General features: G+C 36.4%; 2 protein-coding genes across 2 annotated transcripts; one reads left to right on the forward strand and one right to left on the reverse strand.

The window, feature by feature from the left end:
* The first annotated feature begins 10 nt into the window (after positions 1-10).
* LOC306875510 (BAR/IMD domain-containing adapter protein 2-like 2) lies at positions 11-10,697 on the forward strand. Its single transcript, XM_079426138.1, has 15 exons — positions 11-105; positions 198-273; positions 702-777; positions 1,817-1,903; positions 3,179-3,240; positions 3,329-3,400; positions 3,471-3,560; positions 6,387-6,518; positions 6,638-6,742; positions 8,147-8,228; positions 8,337-8,544; positions 8,629-8,691; positions 8,763-9,165; positions 9,297-9,343; positions 9,651-10,697. Exons 2-15 carry the CDS (start codon positions 220-222, stop codon positions 9,724-9,726), a joined length of 1,557 nt encoding a protein of 518 aa, XP_079282264.1. The 5' UTR covers positions 11-105; positions 198-219; the 3' UTR covers positions 9,727-10,697.
* LOC306875511 (parvalbumin-7-like) lies at positions 10,695-16,489 on the reverse strand. Its single transcript, XM_079426139.1, has 5 exons — positions 16,411-16,489; positions 13,387-13,455; positions 12,265-12,397; positions 11,301-11,410; positions 10,695-11,162 (listed from the first exon to the last, which is right to left on the reverse strand). The coding sequence occupies exons 2-5, from the start codon at positions 13,445-13,447 to the stop codon at positions 11,137-11,139; spliced, it is 330 nt and encodes a 109-aa protein (XP_079282265.1). The 5' UTR covers positions 13,448-13,455; positions 16,411-16,489; the 3' UTR covers positions 10,695-11,136.
* Between the last annotated feature and the right edge of the window lie 1,167 nt (positions 16,490-17,656).

The raw sequence follows: 17,656 nt of genomic DNA on the forward strand, positions 1-17,656 counted from the left end.
CCCTATAATAGGCATTAACAGAGACCTGAAAAACACATTATAGACATAAAGAGAGTGTATCAGCACACAGAATTAACTACAGCGTGAAAACTTTCACTCTCACAGGTACGTAAAGCACTCTCTTCAGTGTTTTTCTGTAGACGATTTGATAATGTTCTCTGAATTTGATTTTACATCATCATTCTTGGTTTGTGTAGCGTACTTTCCGACAGAAACAGGATGTCTGGTGCGAACAGTGACCTTCTGCATAGATCAACTTTGAGTGTTTATAATGTGAGTCTTCTGATACTCTCATTTAAGCTGAGAATGCTCATTCATTATTAATGTTATTACAAGGCTCAGGAATACTGGATTCTGATTGGTCACTCGTGATGTTCTGCAGTCAAATATTTTTATATAAAAAACACAACTGTATTATTGATTGTTGTCCCATGCAATTGATTTCAAACATATCGGTGCTGGTTTTTACGTCTTTCGTGTTGTTCTGCAGTCTCTTTGGACATAGTAAAATAGATTTGAGTCAATTTAAATTTTTCAGACAGCCAATCATTATTTCAATATAAACCCCTTTATTTGTTAACTTGAACACTCTTTTGCCATTTATTTTGAGATCATTAGCTAACTGTACATTTACTGTATCACTAACTTGTATTTCTGATGCCCCAGCATTGATATTGATGGTGTTGTTTTGGGTTATTCAGAACCTCATGGATCAGTTTAATCCTGGCTTGCAAAAGCTGGTTACTTTAGGAAACAGCTACATCAAGGCTTTTCAAGGTGAGCATAACGTTTGTGTTTGTTTTCAAACACAGACTGCTAAAAGTGTATTGAACTGTGTGTTTTTAAATTATATTGAAGTTTTGTTTTATTCTTTGTTTTATTTTTGTTTTGTTATTCTTTGTTGTTTTTGTTTTGCTTTCTTAAAATATTTTTTTTTTCGTTTTTGTATTAAACATATTGAAGTTTTGTTTTAATTTTTGTTCTTTTGTTTTGTTCAAATGTATTTAGTTTAGTTAAAATGTGTTTTTATGTTACTTTTTCTTTTTCTTAGGGTTTTTGTTTTTCATTTTCTTAGGTAATTTTTTGTGAAAATTAGTTTAGTTTTTGTTTTGTTTTTTTATTTTATCATTTTGTTCTTCGTTGTTTTTAATTAAATTTTTATTATAATTATTTTATTACTTGTTATTTGTTTGGTTTGTATTAAATGTATTGAAGTTTTTCATTTTGTTTTGTTAAAATGTAATTGCTTTTATGTTACTTTTTTATTTTGTTCTTAGTTTTTTGTTAGTTTTTGTTAAATTTATGGATTTTTGCTTTGTGAATTTTTTTATTTACAATTTATTTTGTTTTTTGTTTTTCCTAAAATTTGTGTTTTTTGTTTTAATGTTTTGTTTATTTTTTGTTTTGGTCTTCATTATATTCTTTGTTTTGTTAAAAATTGTTTTGTCTAAGTTGTTTTGTTTAGTTTTTTCTTTTTGTTAAAATTGTTTATGTGTGTTTTATTATTATTTTCATTTGTTTGTTTTTTTTTACTTCAAAAAACATAATAAATGCCAACCCTGCTGGAAAAAAGCCTTGCTTAAAACAGCCTGTGATGGTCATCTGGTCTCCCAGCGTGGATTGCCATATTCTGGTCTGTTTTGAGGGTTTTAGAGAGCACTTATCAGCTGGTCAGATTAAAGACCAGCAAAACACCAGCTTGGAAAACCAGCAAACCACCCAACTCAACACATTATCATGCTATTATCATAAGTAAATGTTGAAAAATGCCTAAATGTATGATGTTCATGTGTGTGTTTGTGTGTGTGTACCAAAGCTTTGGCTCTGACAAGCGAGGCCTACTTCAGTGCTGTTGCTAAGATGGGCGAACAAGCTCTCAACACATTATCATCCAGATCACTTGGTAAGACTCAAAATGTGTGTGTTTTTGCATCTCTAAACCAATGCCAGTTGGGCAGATTGTGCAGCAAGATGTCCATCGAGTTTTTATCTGTACTTTCTGGCTGTATCAGAGCTTGTTTGTGCTTCAGACAATAGATGTTTCAGCAAACGGTGTCCAGTGGCAGATGCTTCCTCTCCTCTGTCATACAACACAAGATTTGGCTCAGCAAAACCCTCGGCTCACTGCCCATGTAATGAGTTTTCGTTCCAGTCACACGCACAGAGCGCCGTGGCAGTGATGAACAGCAGAACAAAAGTTTTAGAGGCTTAAAAATGGAACAGCATGGATTAAACAAGGGTCTTTATCTCTTTAAAATTACTACAGGCATATAAACCTGCATGTGATGAGAAGAGACGTGTGTGTGTGTGTGTGTGTTTAAGATCAGGTGTCCATGTGAGCATTGAGACTTAAATTATTGATGCATGGTCTCATTCTTTCACCCCTTTAAATTCGTTGATTCACCTCAGCACATTAAACTCATCATTACAATGCACATATAATAATGTTAATAAAAGACTAAAAAGTACCATTTTTGGCCAAGCTACAAGATGAATGTTTGGACTTTTCTTTTTAAGACTTCCAAAATTTCTAGAATTAGGTATAATTAATTATAGATATTTTTAATTATAATAAATCCTAACTATAATTGACAAATATTCGCAATTATAAGAATGATTAGTTAATTAATTTACAAGAATCATTACCAGTTCAACTGAATCACTGTAATATTTCATATATTTCTTTAATAAAGTAATTTAACAAAGTTATAACTTCTGTCATAATTTTCTCACCCCCATGTTGTTCCAAACCTGTATGACTTCCTTTATTCTGAGGAACACAGAAGAATATATTTTTGAGAATTGTTTTTTTTTTGTCAATACGTTGAAAGTCAACGGGGTCCAAAAATGTTGTTTTGGACCCCATTGATATTAATGTATGTTAATGTTAATTGTATGGACAAAAACATTCTTCAAAATATCATATTTTGTGTTTCACAGCAGAAAGAAAGTCTTACAGGTTTGGAACAACATGAGGTTTCATTGGTGAACTATCCCTTTAATGCTAGATGATCAACAAATTCAGTTGCTTATTTCTGGTCTCAGTTTGTTACGGTTCGACTGCATTAACTGACACAACCGAATGAACAATCACAAAAGACCCACTCTTCCATTTCTGCACTTATTAAATATGTATTCTTGATCAATTATTAAATTAATGTATTTGTTGGTCTCCCAGGTGACGTGTTGATTCAGATATCAGAGACCCAGCGGAAGCTGACGGCTGAAGTGGAGGGTGTGGTAAGTAAATAGTGTTTCTGTGGTTTTTTTTCAAGTCTTTCTGTTTGATTGGATTCATAAACTGGATTCATTGCTGGTCTTGCTTTAGTTCTGCTGGTTCCATGTGGAGGTTCTGCAGGCCATGGACAAGAATGTGAAGCTAGATGAGGAATACATCGAAGTGAGTCTGGAACCATGTGTTATGTATTGAGATGTGTGTATGAGCTGATATATTGCGTGTTTATGTGTAGGGCAGCCGTAGAGTGTATGAATTAGAGGTAAGAAATCAGGCTGCAGCACTGGAGCGACAGCTGAGACGTGGTGCATTCAGAGACTCACTGGTAAGTTTATGTACAGTATTCAAATCTGCATGCATATTTGTGGGTTGATGTTATTTTGGTTTGTAGATAAGTCACCCATGTCATCGGTCTTATGTTCCCTTTGTCTACAAAGTTTTTGCCAAGTATTGCACTCAGCAGTAATTGACTGTCGTCAGATGTGTTTGCACTGAAAGGGTCACCATGTATTGTTTATTGCTAATTCAATTGTAGTATGCAGTTTTATCAAAAGGGGTTGCTGTCAAATTACGCCACTGGTCTTTTGCACCTTATTAGTAGTCGCTGTTGCTCATGATGCCAGAAATCGCAAACTCTTTGAAAATTAAAAAAAAAAACTTGGTAATATTTTACACTGGAAGAAAAGAACTATCTTTTCTGTATGTTGTGTGCAGAATTACCATTAGGAAACATTTACACCCATATTATAACTTTCATACATTGTTTGTGCTGTGTTTTTGTCCAAATTAAAATACTGAGTTAATTCTAATATAATTTGATGTTAGCATTTTGCTAAGCTAAAATTTAAATACCCTGAGAAACTTTAACATACTTCGGCGGCATTTACGGTATTGTGTTTTTGTTTTAAAATGCATAAGTTTTGCTACGGTTAAGCCTGTCGTTTACACTACTCCAGCGTTTTCGACCCTCAAAAACCGAGACTTTCAAAAATGCTGCATACACCGTTTTAGTTTGAAAACTCCAAAACGGACCAAAACGTAGACTTTTGAAAACGATGGCGTGGACATTGAGATTTTGAAGGAAAATAAAGTGCATCCATCCAACATAAAATGTACTACACACGGCTCCGGGGGTTTAATAAAGGCCTACTCCTACGTCATCCGCTGGAACGCTACTCTCTCGTGAGCGCACATACGACAGGTAGCGGAAGATAGAAATTACGGTTTATAAAGAATATATCGATTCGCTGCAGAAGGCCTTTATTAACCCCCCAGAGCTGTGTGGAGCACTTTTTATGATGGATGGATGCACTTTTTTGGGGCTTCAAAATCTCGAACCCCATTCACTGCCATTATAAAGAGCCAGAATATTTTTTTTTATATAACTCTGATTGTATCAACCTGAAAAAAGAAAGTCATATGCACCTAGGATGGCTTGAGGGTGAGTAAATGATGGGGTAATTAAAATTTTTGGGTGAACTCTCCTTTTAAAGGAACAAATCGAAACTCTTTGGTCATTTTTGAGCGAGATGCTAACGGTCTAATCAGATTCAATGATCTATGCTAAGCTACGATAAAAGTGCTACCGCCAGACCCAGAGATCGGCTGAATGGATTAGAAAAAGGTAAAACTCAACTATTTAACTCTTGGGGAGTTGGAAAATTAGCCTTTTTTTTTTTAATTGAGTTTTCCTAACTGAAAAAATGAAGTGTGGAATGTTTAAAACTGTAATTATGAATAAGATGTATCTTTTGGGAAAAGTCTTTTTGAAGACCAAATCTTCTCTTGCCTTGACCTAATTCCTAAAATTCGGTAACACTTTAGAATAGGGAACACTTAATCACAATTAACTAAGACTTTTCCCTCAGTAAATTCCTAATTTTCTGCTAATTAATAGCTAGTAAGGTAGTTGTTAACTTTAGGTAATGGGTAGGATTAGGGATGTAGAATAAGGTCATGTAGAATAAGGCATTAATATGTGCTTAACTGCTACTATGAAAGGCTAATATTCTAGAAATATGCTAATAAGCAACTAGTTAAGAGACCCTAAAATAAAGTGTTACCAAAAATTCCAGTTATGTAATTTATTGGTACTTTTTTGTAATTTAATAATTTACTAACATAACTACCACATTGATATACCGCACGCGCCACTGCATTAGCACATGCCATTGAAGAGTGCGTGCAACAAGCACAATATAACAGCTGACAGGTGTGAGGCACTTTTTTTTAATTTCGTAAAAAGTTAGGAAAATAATTTTAGAATAATGACAGTGACGTATAGCCTGACAACATTTTATCTGACCGCAAATACTGAATCAAGACAACACGTTTTTCTCTGGCGTCTGACAGAAGTGTCAACAGCTTTAATGCACACCTTTCAAAATAAAAGTGTTGTATCAGAAAACACAAAACACGTTTTTGCGCTATACGGGCGTCCCGAGTTCGAATCCCGGCTCGAGGACCTTTCCGGATCCAGCCCCCACTCTTCCACTTCACTTCCTGCCTCATCTACACTGTCTTATAGCAATAAAGGCAAATAACGCTAAAAATAAATATAAAAAAAAAAAAAAAACAGTCTGATGTTAGCATGTTGCTAAGCTAACAACCAATGTTCTGACAAACTCTAAGGCTGATGACATACAGGATGAGACACAGGGCCCATGACTGATCTAAAGTATCCAGATAGAAATTCGTTACCCATTCTCAATGTTAAAGTGCCCAAGCAACATTGCTCAAAAAAGTTGCATGGCAAAATTGCTCAGGATGTTGCCCTGTGAATCATCCTAAGAAACTCAGTTGAGTCCAATAGCCATTTGTTGCTAAGATAACAGCTCATTACTCTAACAAACTCAGCTCAATACCCTAAAAAAATTACGTTTTAGTCTCATAACATCATTTAATGGAAATGCCTTCATTTCACAATATTTTAGTTTTAATCGACATTTATAAAATAACACAAATCTGTAATGGAAACGCAGCGACAAATGACAATTTGAGGCAACAAGTAAAAAGTACCTTTGGCAATATGACACAGTTGAGTTCAACTTTTTACACAATGTGGCATCTGACACTGTGAGAGACGGCAGTGAAGCTCACTATGTTTTGGAACAGAGCCTGTGTCTCAGTGCATATGTTTGTGTGTATGCAGGAGGGCAGTGAGTACATGCAGTACCTGAGGCAGAGCCAGCATGAAATTCTCAAAGAGGAAGAAAGGAGATATCGTTTCCTTGCTGAAAAACATTGTGGACTGACACAGTCACTACTATACCTTATCAACAAGGTACAGCTGCTTTCTACTGGAGTTCATTAGCAGTGTGCACTCAGTCATATAGATCCTCTTTCCAGTTCCACCCAAACCTTATCAGCCCACTGCACAACCATCTTTCCGTGTGTTGACAGACGGGAGTATCTCTCCAGCAGAGAGCAGATGGTTGGAAAGAAAAAGTCAGTGAGAGCAGAAGTTCCAGACCTCGAACGCCCACTCCATCAGATCAAGAAGCTCAGGTGACACTGGAATGATGAGAATGAAGAGTAACTGCTCATCTATCCATATTCCCCTACTTTTCTGTGCTGTTTTAGGCTAACTGCCGAGCCCAGACATTTCCACAATCACATCATGGAACAGATGGGTAGCTTTGTGTGGTGTACAAGGTCCAAAATTAACTTTTTATCACATCTGTCAATTGTGGGTGAATTTAAAAGCCATGAAATAGTTTTTTGCATCATTTAAATTTGTGAAATGTCATTTGCAATACACAGCTAGTTTTTGGTGGAGGTGGAGTGCTTTATTTACATATTATTAGGAGATTACAAGGAGGAAATTTTGTTAATTTCAAATAATGGACATCGATGAATGGCTCACAACAAGACTTGCATTAAGAATGCAGATAAAAAAAAACAGTAAAAAAAAAAAATTTTTTTAAAGTTTGGTTTGTGGCTAAACTACAAAATTGTGTTTTTTATACACTATTAAATTATTTTTTGAAGTTGAAGAGTTTGACTTTATCATGTTGGTAAGCTACCACCTCAATACTTACCCCATAACAAACTCTAAAAATGTCAGCTGATTTTAGAGTCTTATATTAGCAGGTTGCTAGGTTAACATCTCAGTACTTTAACAATCTCAGCTGATTCTGAAAGTCTGACATTAGCATGTTGCTAAGCTAACGTCTCAATATGTCAACAAACTCTAGCAATCTCAACTGATTCTAATAAATTCTGATGTTAGCATGTTGCTAAGATAACATAATATTTCAAACTTGAACAATCTCAGCTTATTTTAATAGTCTGTCATTAGCATGTTGCTAAGCTTACATCTCAATTCATCAACAAACTAACAATGTCAACGGATTCTAAAGGAGTCTTACATTAACATGTTTGTAAGCTAACATCTCAGTACTTTAACAATCTCAGCTTATTTTGAAAGTCTCTCATTAGCATGTTGCTAATCTTGCATCTCAATTCATCAACAAACTAACAATCTCAACTGATTCTAAAGAGTCTTAAATTAGCATGTTGCTAAGATAATATATCAGTACTTAAACTAACATTCTCAGCTGATTCTGAAAGTCTGATATTAGCGTGTTGCTAAACTAACATCTCAATATGCCAACAAACTCTAACAATCTCAAGTCATTTTAATAGAGTCTGAAGTTAACGTGCTGCTAAACTAACATAATACTTCAAACTCTAATAATATCAGCTGATTATAATAGTCTGTCATTAACACTTTGCAATCTCAACACCTCAACAATCTCTAATAATTTAACCTGATTTTAAAAGTGTGATGAGGGTCCCATAGTCTTTACATTTACTCTGCAAAATCCATTTTAGTCGCATTTTACTCTTTCGTGTTGTTTCGAAGCTTGGTAACCCTAAGATTTAGGTCTATCATGATGTGTCTTGCAGTTAAAGAGCTCTCTGGGCTCTCTGCTGCAGACTGGAGACCGAGAAATGGACCGTGAGCCGCTGGGCAGAGTGCCCTCTAGAGGTCTGGAGACTCAAGTCTTAACTTTGACTCTATAAAAGTTCACAACTAAGTCAATGTGTAATTTACCCTAATGTTCTGTTAAGATTGACTGTTTAAACCTCTTCGCAGCCCCGTCTCCTCTCCCAAGTCGTTCTCGCTCCAGCTCTGTGGGCGAGTCTTTGGGTCTAGGTGGTGGCCGCTCAATGAGGGCCATTGTGTCCCATCCTGCTTCATCCAATCCAGTCCTGCTGCCATTTTCCCATGGTGACATTGTGACTGTGCTCATATCAGAACCACGCAACGGTTGGCTGTATGGACGCCATGACTCAAGCCTCCGGTGAGAGCGTCTACTGTCAGTACCACGGCTAAAGGTGCTGTTACACTTACCATTGCTTTACAATTGTTTTTTGTGTCTTTTTAGTCAAGGCTGGTTTCCTGCTGCCTATGTGGCATCCACTGAAGACTTTCTACCTTTGGGCTCAAGGTAAAGTTGAGTATGAGTTGTAACTACTTAAAAATGTATCAAATTTGATGCTAACGTCTTAATGTTTTTAGTAGCACGTCGCACCGAAGCCACAGCATGAACAACCTCCTGGAGCCAACCAGCCAATCAGAATATTCAGATACCCAGGGCTACAGTGAAATCCCGTCCCCAGTGGTATCTATGCGTCGCGCGTCGGCTGATTTTCGCCCAATCTCTCCCCTCCCTGAAAAGAAGGTGAAGTCTAACAACGAGGTCAAGACCAGCCAAAAAACCTACCATGAGATTCCACCCCCAGCCACACCGCTCCGCCGTGGATCAGCTGATATTCGACCGATATCTCCCCTCCCGGACAGGAGGGCGGAGTCTCATTTTGAGATCAAAGTAGAGCACAAGAATTATAATGAACTCTCGCCTCCAGCTCCGCCCCTACCAAACTCTCCGTTGCCTGAGCGAAAGACCGACTCAAGCTCTGAAGTAAGTGTTGAATCTACACTGTAGATTCAGGTTCAGGTTCTTGTTGAGGCTTCATCTTGGTTGAGGCTATTAATGAAGTCGTATTTTGTGTGAATGTGAGTGTTATCATAAAACCTGTTCAATGTTCACAGAGGCCAACTACTCATGGACAACCACCAGATCACCCGCTTTTTCCCAGGTATTACACTCCTGAAGTCTTTGAGTTTTCATTTTCAACAGAGAAATAGATCATTTATGAAATTAGTTTCTATGACAAATGCACATTTTAAATAATAAAAAAAAACTATATATAGTTCTACAATGGAATATGTATGTTAAAAAATGTCATGGTAGTTTTTCAATAAAATATTGCTTTAAATCAAATATTGTATTGTTATTGTAATAAAATTACAGTAATGACTGTTTATTGATTGATTGATTGCAGTACAATCTTTGGAATTTGTGGGCAGATGTGCTTAATTGTCTGTTTTCTGCCTGTTTTCTAGAGGCTCAAATCCTTTTGCCACCGTGAAGCTCCGTCCCACAGTCACCAACGACAGATCGGCACCACGAATCCACTGACAGTAACTACCGCAAAAAACAAACATCACCTACACTCTGACTGGTTCAGAGTCTACTAAATGTCAAACTCAATTTGTCAACTTTAATATTAGAATGAAAACTTGATTTAAATGCACTTTTTAAACTAAATTAGTATTTAATTTGAATGGCTATGTCCAGCTGTATAGCTGTCACTCTCAGTGCATTATTTACATTTTCTTTCAGCAGAATTCAGTGACCTAAATCATTTGAAGAGGTTATATCATGAGAAATGAAATTAGACATACTATAAAAACATCCTCCAAAAGTTACAGAACAGCTTTATAATATCAGATTGGTGACATCCCATGAGTTTCTACATTTACATATCAACACTTAAAAAAGGGAGACGGTTAAAGTAGTCATAAAAACAAAGCGGACTTGTGTTGTTTTATTGTGTTAAGTTAATTTGTTTCTATATATTTGTGTCTGAATGTTGTGTATTTGATAGATATAATATGCATATGTTTTTGTGAGCATTTTTTAATAGGTTTAGTGCAAATTTTACAAAAGGTTTTTGTGTTGAAGTGTTTAAGCTAAATTATGTATTTATTACAAAGGAACAAGTCATGTATATTTATGGTGTGTGATTGTGATTGACAAGGTGAGCATTATTATTTACTGTTTTTTTAGGGCTATCAATTTCATGCTTTAATTTCCTGACTAATTGAAAAGAAAAATATACACAACAATGCAATTAATCATAACGTTTCACTTGTGCATAAATTCCCTAAAGCCATTGGTGCACTCATTTGTGATTTATTGTATGAATTATTTGCCATTTTATGTAATCAGTTTAATTGTAAGCCCCACTTGGAAAAGTTTGCCCCAATTTTAGCAAATAATGGCTTTTTAATTATTATTATTCGTTTTTTAATACTACAAGAATAGGATTCTAACACTCTGCACTAGATGAGTCAATGAAATAAATGAAAACTGAAGTATTTTTTCTCAACGCATGGCTTTATTTGATCTCTCTTAAATATTTTTTCTCTCATTTCGTCTCATCCTTCTCTTCATGTATTCATCGTGTTCAGTGGCTCTATCACAAGAGAGGAGCGAAAAAGGGAAGGGATGACAGATGGAGCGAGATGAGAAGAAGAAAAGAGCATTTTGAGGCTTAAACAGAGAAACGAGCCAAAATAAACAAAAAAAGAAGAGATGGGAGGTTAAAGCAGTGCAGAAATCTCCTGGTTTCTATGAGAGACATGGTTAGCTAACTAAAATATACAGAGTTTGTATATAAAAAAAAGAAAAGGTAAATAAATAAATGTGGTAAAGGAGGCGGTTCTGCTCCTGGCTCGTGGCAGGATGTGTAGAGACGTACACTATGATTGGCTGTAGGTATTCACAGGAGAGTAGTGGTGTAAAGGGTTGCCAAATATTGACGATTTACTCGTGCACCAAAGCTTCAAATTCTGAAAGAAAATTGCACATGGATTAAATTATACTTTTTGTCACTTAAGAAAAATTTCTTAATTTTTAGAACAAACATGGGGCACAGTGTGTTATAATTGAAAGAGATACTGCTCCTTTAAGAGAACTAGATTTCTCACCGTCTATGCCAATTTTCCCATCTCCATCCTTGTCGGCAGCATCGAGGAATGCTTTGGTCTCCTTATCGGTGAGATCTCTGCCATCTGCAGAAAAGCCCTTCAGCACAAACCTGTCCAAATGAAGGGATAAACCTCAATCTGGCAACCCAGGTCACAGCGTGGGCACAACAGTCAAGTGACTAAATATTATAATATAATTCAAAACCCGTTGTAGTGTGCGAGTTAAACATTGATCCCCACAAAAAAAATAAAAAAAGTTTCGACTTACTTTGGAGGGGTTTAAAGTGATAGTTCACCTAAAAACTAAGATTGTGTTATCATTGACGCACCTACAAGTTGTTCCAATCCTGTATGAGTTTCAAAAAGTTGACTGTAGCCATTTACTTCCATAGTATGGGGAAAAATACTTTGGAAGTCAATGGCTACCACCGTTTGTTAACATTTTTGAAAGTATCTTCTTTTGGGTTTCAACAGAAGAAAAAGACTTACTCAAGTTTGGAACAACTTGTGGGTGAGTCAATAATGATAATTGTTTCATTTTAACTTAAGTAACTTAACTAATTTACTTAATTAGATATCCATTACCATTAAAAACCGCAATCTGGGAGTTGTATTACAAAATAGGTCTCCCCTGATTGTCTTTTTCTCAATCTGGCAACCCCGCACTTCCCTGCTGTTGGCCAATGATGGACAGTCATGTACTGATAATGAATAATAGTGGGCAAGAATGCTGCCAGAGGAGATATATAGAGCCAATCAATGCAAACGTGAATTGCTCGCAGTTGTTCTGTGTCCTTGAGGGCCAACAGGAGACAGTTATAAAGGCAGAATGAGACACCAGCTCTGAAGACGGGCCAAATGACACGAGAATAAAACAAATTTATGGCAGTTGCGCAAAGGATTTTATTCAGAGATAGTTGGCACGAATGTAAAACCATGCAGCCGCTTGTAAAGCGTCTCTCACTTTAGCTCCTCCTCCTCGATGTAGCCACTGGCGTCCACATCCAGAGCTTTGAAGACCAACTTCACATTTTCAGCAGACAGAGCCTTCAGTCCCACCACATCAAAGAACTTCTTGTGGTCGAAGCTGTCCGTAGCTGTTTATGAGAAAGACACTTCAGATGATGACATTGCACTGCCCACCACAGAAAACAATAGCGACTCGTCCCTCAGTTCGTAAAAACGATCCAAACTAGACATGTAAGGCACAGTACGTTTGGGGTTGAAATACACACTGTTTGGAAAGTATATCTCGCGACTCAATATTGAACATGTAAAGTCGTTAAATATTAACTTCAATAGCAGAAAGATAGTTGTGCCATATTTTAATTGGTACATTAGTAAACTGCAACCACAGAAATTACATCACATAACCCACAAATGCCTAAAAAAATAGTCCCACTAATAAAAGGACAAATTAGACTTTACAGCTCAAATAACTATTTTTTGTGCTTTTACATCAGTGCTTTAACAAAAATATGAGCTTCACATTTCTACTTGAACCCTCCCAGAATGCCTTGACCCATAGACTTGGATTGTAAGTAAGTTTATATATTAATTTTTGTGTCTTTAAAATCTGAGGGACTGATATCATTTTCTGTGATAATTGACGGCATGTCCTGTACCATTCTTGGAACGTGAATGTTCCTAATACCTTGTAATTGTTATAATTTATAAAATTATTAGAATACATAATGTCATATAATTATGGTAACTTTACAATAAGGTCCTATTAGTTAAAATTAGTTAATGTATTAACTAACAATGGGCAATACATATTTACATACACATTTATTAATCCCCCGGATCCGTGTGGAGCACTTTTTATGATGGATGGACACACTTTTTTGGGCTTCAAAATCTCAAACCCCATTCACTGCCATTATAAAGCATGGAAGCCAGGACATTTTTTAAAATAAAACTCAGATTGTATTCGTTTGAAAGAAGAAAGTCATATACACCTAGGATGGCTTTAGGGCGAGTAACTCATGGGGTAGTTTTCATTTTTGAGTGAACTATTCCTTTAACTAATGTTAACAAATGAAACTTGAAAGTGTTAGCAATTATTATTTATTACCAAACTCACCTTTGAACTGATCAAGGGCTTTCTTGATGTCGTCTTCTTTCAAAAGGTTTTTCATGGCCATCTTGACAGCTAGAAGAGCCAGAGAAAGAGAGAAAAATATTAGGTGATAATAACTGATATAAACTAAATGGATGCTAAAATGTGTGTGTGTGTGTGTGTGTGTGTGTGAATCAGCACTACAGGATTTATCAGCAGGCTTTGAGCAGTACAGAGACCCAGACTGAAAAACAGTCTAGTCTTTTTTTTTTTTTCATTTGCAGTTAAATGCTGGGAAAACTATTATCTAATTCATTATATTCTGTTTCGCAATATATGCATGTGATATACATAACACAATACACTTATGCAATAGTAGACTTATGAAATGGAAGTGGGTTGAGTTTATTTTTATTGCTAGGGATTTTACAGTCATCTCTCTAATCCAGTGCTAATTTTATTGTGTTGTCTTGTTTATCTGTTTTTTTTAGTCATGCCTTTCACCTCTGAGATGGCTAGCCTTTTCTTTAACTAAAAGTTGTACAACTACATGCAGGTTTTGTATTACTATACAGACTTTTTACCTGATGTCTGTATATCGGATTTGTGTTGTTCTCTAAAACCTGAAACATACTTTCAGTCAAGTACACAAACACAAATCCTTCTAGCTGTGGATTATATGGGCAGTCAATGGATAGAGAGTTGGACTTGTAACCCGTAGGTAGTTGGTTGGTTCGAGTCTTAGGTCCGGCAGGGATTGTAGGTGGGGGGAGTGAATAACCAACACTCTCTCCACCTCAATACCACGACTGAGGTGAGACCCTTGAGCAAGGCAACGAACCCTCGACTGCTCCCTGGGCGCTGCAGCATTGGCTGCCCACTGCTCCTGGTGTATGTTCACTACTGTGTGTACACTTGGATGGGTTAAATGCAGAGCACTAATTCCGAGTTTGGGTCACCATACTTGGCCACACACCACTTCCCCTTTTATAATGCCACGCAGGTGCGTGTTGCATTTACCACTGGTGACCACAAGGGGTGCTATAGTATAGCATAGACCGTTTTATTCTTTGGTGTTCATGCATTTCATTGAATGAGTTTGTGTTCTGGCTGTTTGATTATTCGAGCTTTGGTTAATAAATTGAAATTGCATTAAAGAAACTGATATTTACAAGATTATTTAGTATTTGTTTCAAATTTAAGTATACAGCAAATTTTGTCAACAAATCTTGATTCTCAAGTTAATTTGATTCTCCTGTTAATATCCAAATGGCAGTTACTATTCCAAAGGTACTAATGTTAAACCAAATCCTCCTGCTGTATCAGCTTACTATTAGATCCATTAGTGTCCAAGCTCAGGCAACTGCTGTAATGAACACTAACCAACAATGAGCTCCGCTGCCAAGAGAACAGATTCAATTGCTGTCATCTCAGCCTCTCATGATTGCAAGAGTTCCTGTCGCCCGTAAATAACTTTACAGCATTCATATGTTGCAAAGGTGGCATCCGCAAGGCATGACAGCTGTGTATGTGTTTGTATGTTTGCCTATTTAAGTTGAGGTATGTTTCATCCAAGTGTATTGGGTAGGGCAGAAAGGCCTTTCGGAGAAGAATGTGTTTGCCATCTTGAGAAACTCTATCCTTCTGTAGTTTAGACTATATATATATGTGTGTGTGTGGGGGGGTGAGATCACAGATTATAAAGTGATGTGACATTTGAGGTGTCTCCGTTGTGACGCTAAGAGAGATCTGATTGCTTAACCGCATCTAACACTTCACAACTGCAGCAGCCAATGAGAGACCAGTGTTTAAAACCAGATGTTGAACCAGTCTTTACACATCTAAGGTGTCAACTTTACACTTTACAAGTAAATTACAAAAACCTTATCCTAAACCTGTCATGCTGAGTCCACAAGAAATAACAGAATACTAAAAGAAACCATTAGCTAGTAAAGTCTAGTACAACAAACTAAGATAATTCAAATGTAAAAATATATGACATGATAGATGAGATGGTGTTTTCTTAATGATTCGTTAGGTGTTTACAAGCTCTATTCAACTATTTATGCAGCTGCTACAGTAACTTTGCCAATGAAAACTACAAATAGATATAAATCACGCAGAAAGTTCTAATGCACAATGACTGTCAAAATATTGTTTGCCTATTTGGATTTTGGCCTTTCTGATAAACAGTGGTCCAAAAAGTCACAAGCTCAATCTACAGTGTAAAATTAAAGATAACTGATGCACCATTCGGGGTCACACCAATGGAACTGGAGAAGGTAAATTCTTTGAGGAACCCACAAGTTCCTGCAAGAATGGTCAATATGTAGTGAAGTACTTAAAGAACACCATTAGGATATTTGTGGAACCTTCAAAAGGATCTAGAGGTTCTCTAGAATGTTCAGATCTGAGGATAGTGAAAATAGTCCCTGAAGTATATTATAATTTTTACAGTGGCTGCTTCTGCACTCTTTAAAGTAAAGGATCTTTATTGACATTTATGGTCCCATGAAGAACGTTTAACATCCATGGAACCTTTCCATTGCATCAAAGGCTCTTTATGGAAACAAAGTTTCTTGTGGATTTTTTAAATGTTTTTCACGGGTAGGAAAATGGTTCTATTAATAACGGTTTACAGAACTTTTTTTTGAGGAACCAAAAATGGAACAACTTCAAAATCCTACTTTTGGAACCTATATTTTAAAGAGTGTGGTTATACTGTAAGCCAGATTATGCAAACAACCCATTATAAAGAAACAAAATGCTTCTTGACAGGAATGAGAATAGAGATTTTTGCTGAAGTTACAAAAGTTCTCAAACGTGCTTAGATGTTCTAAGATATCAGTTTCCAATCAAAACTCAAAGAGATCTCAATTATGAACGCAAACATTTCTCTTCAGATTCTTTCAAGACCAAATTATGCTATCAGCATTATCATTTTAAACCTCTTCATGGTACTCTCACTTCATGTTAGCAGTTGTTTCATTTATGTCAATTTTTTAGGAAATTCTCAGAGGAAATGATATGCCTAAACTCTAACCTTACCTGTGTGAAGGGAAAGCTGGAGGAGAGACTTGGAGAGAGAGCCAGAGGTGAGAGATGGGGATCCACCAGGCGTCTTATATACTCTGGCTTACCCCTTGTCTATTTCAGGATAGACTGGGTCATAACGCAGCACGCAGGAGAATGAAGGATTGTGTGTGTGTGTGTGTGTGTGTGAGAGATCACTTTCTTGGTGGCACTAGCGAATCAAATGCTACTATTAATAATCAGGTCCCATTTGACTTCTTGTGTCCTCACAGTAAATCTCTGTCTGCTCCTCTGTCTTCAGCTTCTAAAGCTCCATTACAAACCCTAGTGAACTGCCTTGCTGTCTACTGCCTACATCCTGACTGACATGGAAATAGGTGACTGATTTGAAATGCTCCTCCTAGACAGCAACTCGGCACACCACAGAAGGCGCGACTCAGAATTAATTCAAATAACTACCAATTGAGTCCAATGGAGCTCAATAGCGATCGCCCACTTATTTAGTGACTTTTTCCCATTCATTTTCTTGATAGACATTGTTTGTCAAGACTTCTAGGTATTTAACAAAAACAACCACCTCTGAAACGAAGCACAAAAAGCCTTGCTCAAGGCCTGTTCACACCAGCACGAATATTTGGTATGAAAATCTGGGCCAATTTTTGTATGCTATTTGTTCAAACCAATGAGTAAAAAACAGCAGACGACCTGAATGAAATTGTAATTTCATGCTCAAACAGTAGGTGGCACTTATAGAAAATCAGAAATTCCCCAGTACACAAAGACCTGTATGTAACTTTCCTTTCTGATACCTGTTTGTCATTCAGAAAAGAAAATAAGTTTGTAACATGTTTTCATCAGCTGATCTGATTTTTGTTGCAATTTTATGTAACAGCAGTAGCTTTGGGAATGTGACTGAATCTAAACAAAGCTATTTGGCTGAACAATTTTCTTTGCAGTGTGCTGGAAAAGAGATTGATGGAAGCTTGTTTCCACTATGGAACAAACAAAAAAAAACTAAATTTATCTCACAATTGTGACTATTTTCTTTCAATTCAGACTTTTTCTTGCAATTCTAAGAAAAAAAAAGTCAGAATTGTGAGAAATAAACTCGGAATTCTGGACACATTCATCTCACAATTTTGACATTTTTTTCACTCAGATTTAATTTAATTAACTCAGAATAAATTATTTTGCTTTTTCAGTTGTTTTTTGGAACAGATGCATTAACAACCATCAATTCAAATGAATATGTTTAGCACAT

The sequence above is a fragment of the Barbus barbus genome, assembly GCF_936440315.1.
Source record: "Barbus barbus genome assembly, chromosome: 9".
Lineage (NCBI taxonomy): Eukaryota > Metazoa > Chordata > Actinopteri > Cypriniformes > Cyprinidae > Barbus > Barbus barbus.

What these genes read in the sequence shown, in the direction of transcription:
- LOC306875511 (XM_079426139.1), bottom strand. Translation starts at nt 13,447, where the DNA reads ATGGCCATGAAAAACCTTTTGAAAGAAGACGACATCAAGAAAGCCCTT. An exon ending in ATCGAGGAGGAGGAGCTAAA is followed by an intron (nt 11,411 to 12,264) that starts GTGAGAGACGCT and finishes TCATTTGGACAG; the next exon opens with GTTTGTGCTGAAGGGCTTTT. An exon ending in TGGGAAAATTGGCATAGACG is followed by an intron (nt 11,163 to 11,300) that starts GTGAGAAATCTA and finishes ATTTTCTTTCAG; the next exon opens with AATTTGAAGCTTTGGTGCAC.
- LOC306875510 (XM_079426138.1), top strand. Translation starts at nt 220, where the DNA reads ATGTCTGGTGCGAACAGTGACCTTCTGCATAGATCAACTTTGAGTGTT. An exon ending in CTACATCAAGGCTTTTCAAG is followed by an intron (nt 778 to 1,816) that starts GTGAGCATAACG and finishes TGTGTACCAAAG; the next exon opens with CTTTGGCTCTGACAAGCGAG. An exon ending in CGGCTGAAGTGGAGGGTGTG is followed by an intron (nt 3,241 to 3,328) that starts GTAAGTAAATAG and finishes GTCTTGCTTTAG; the next exon opens with TTCTGCTGGTTCCATGTGGA.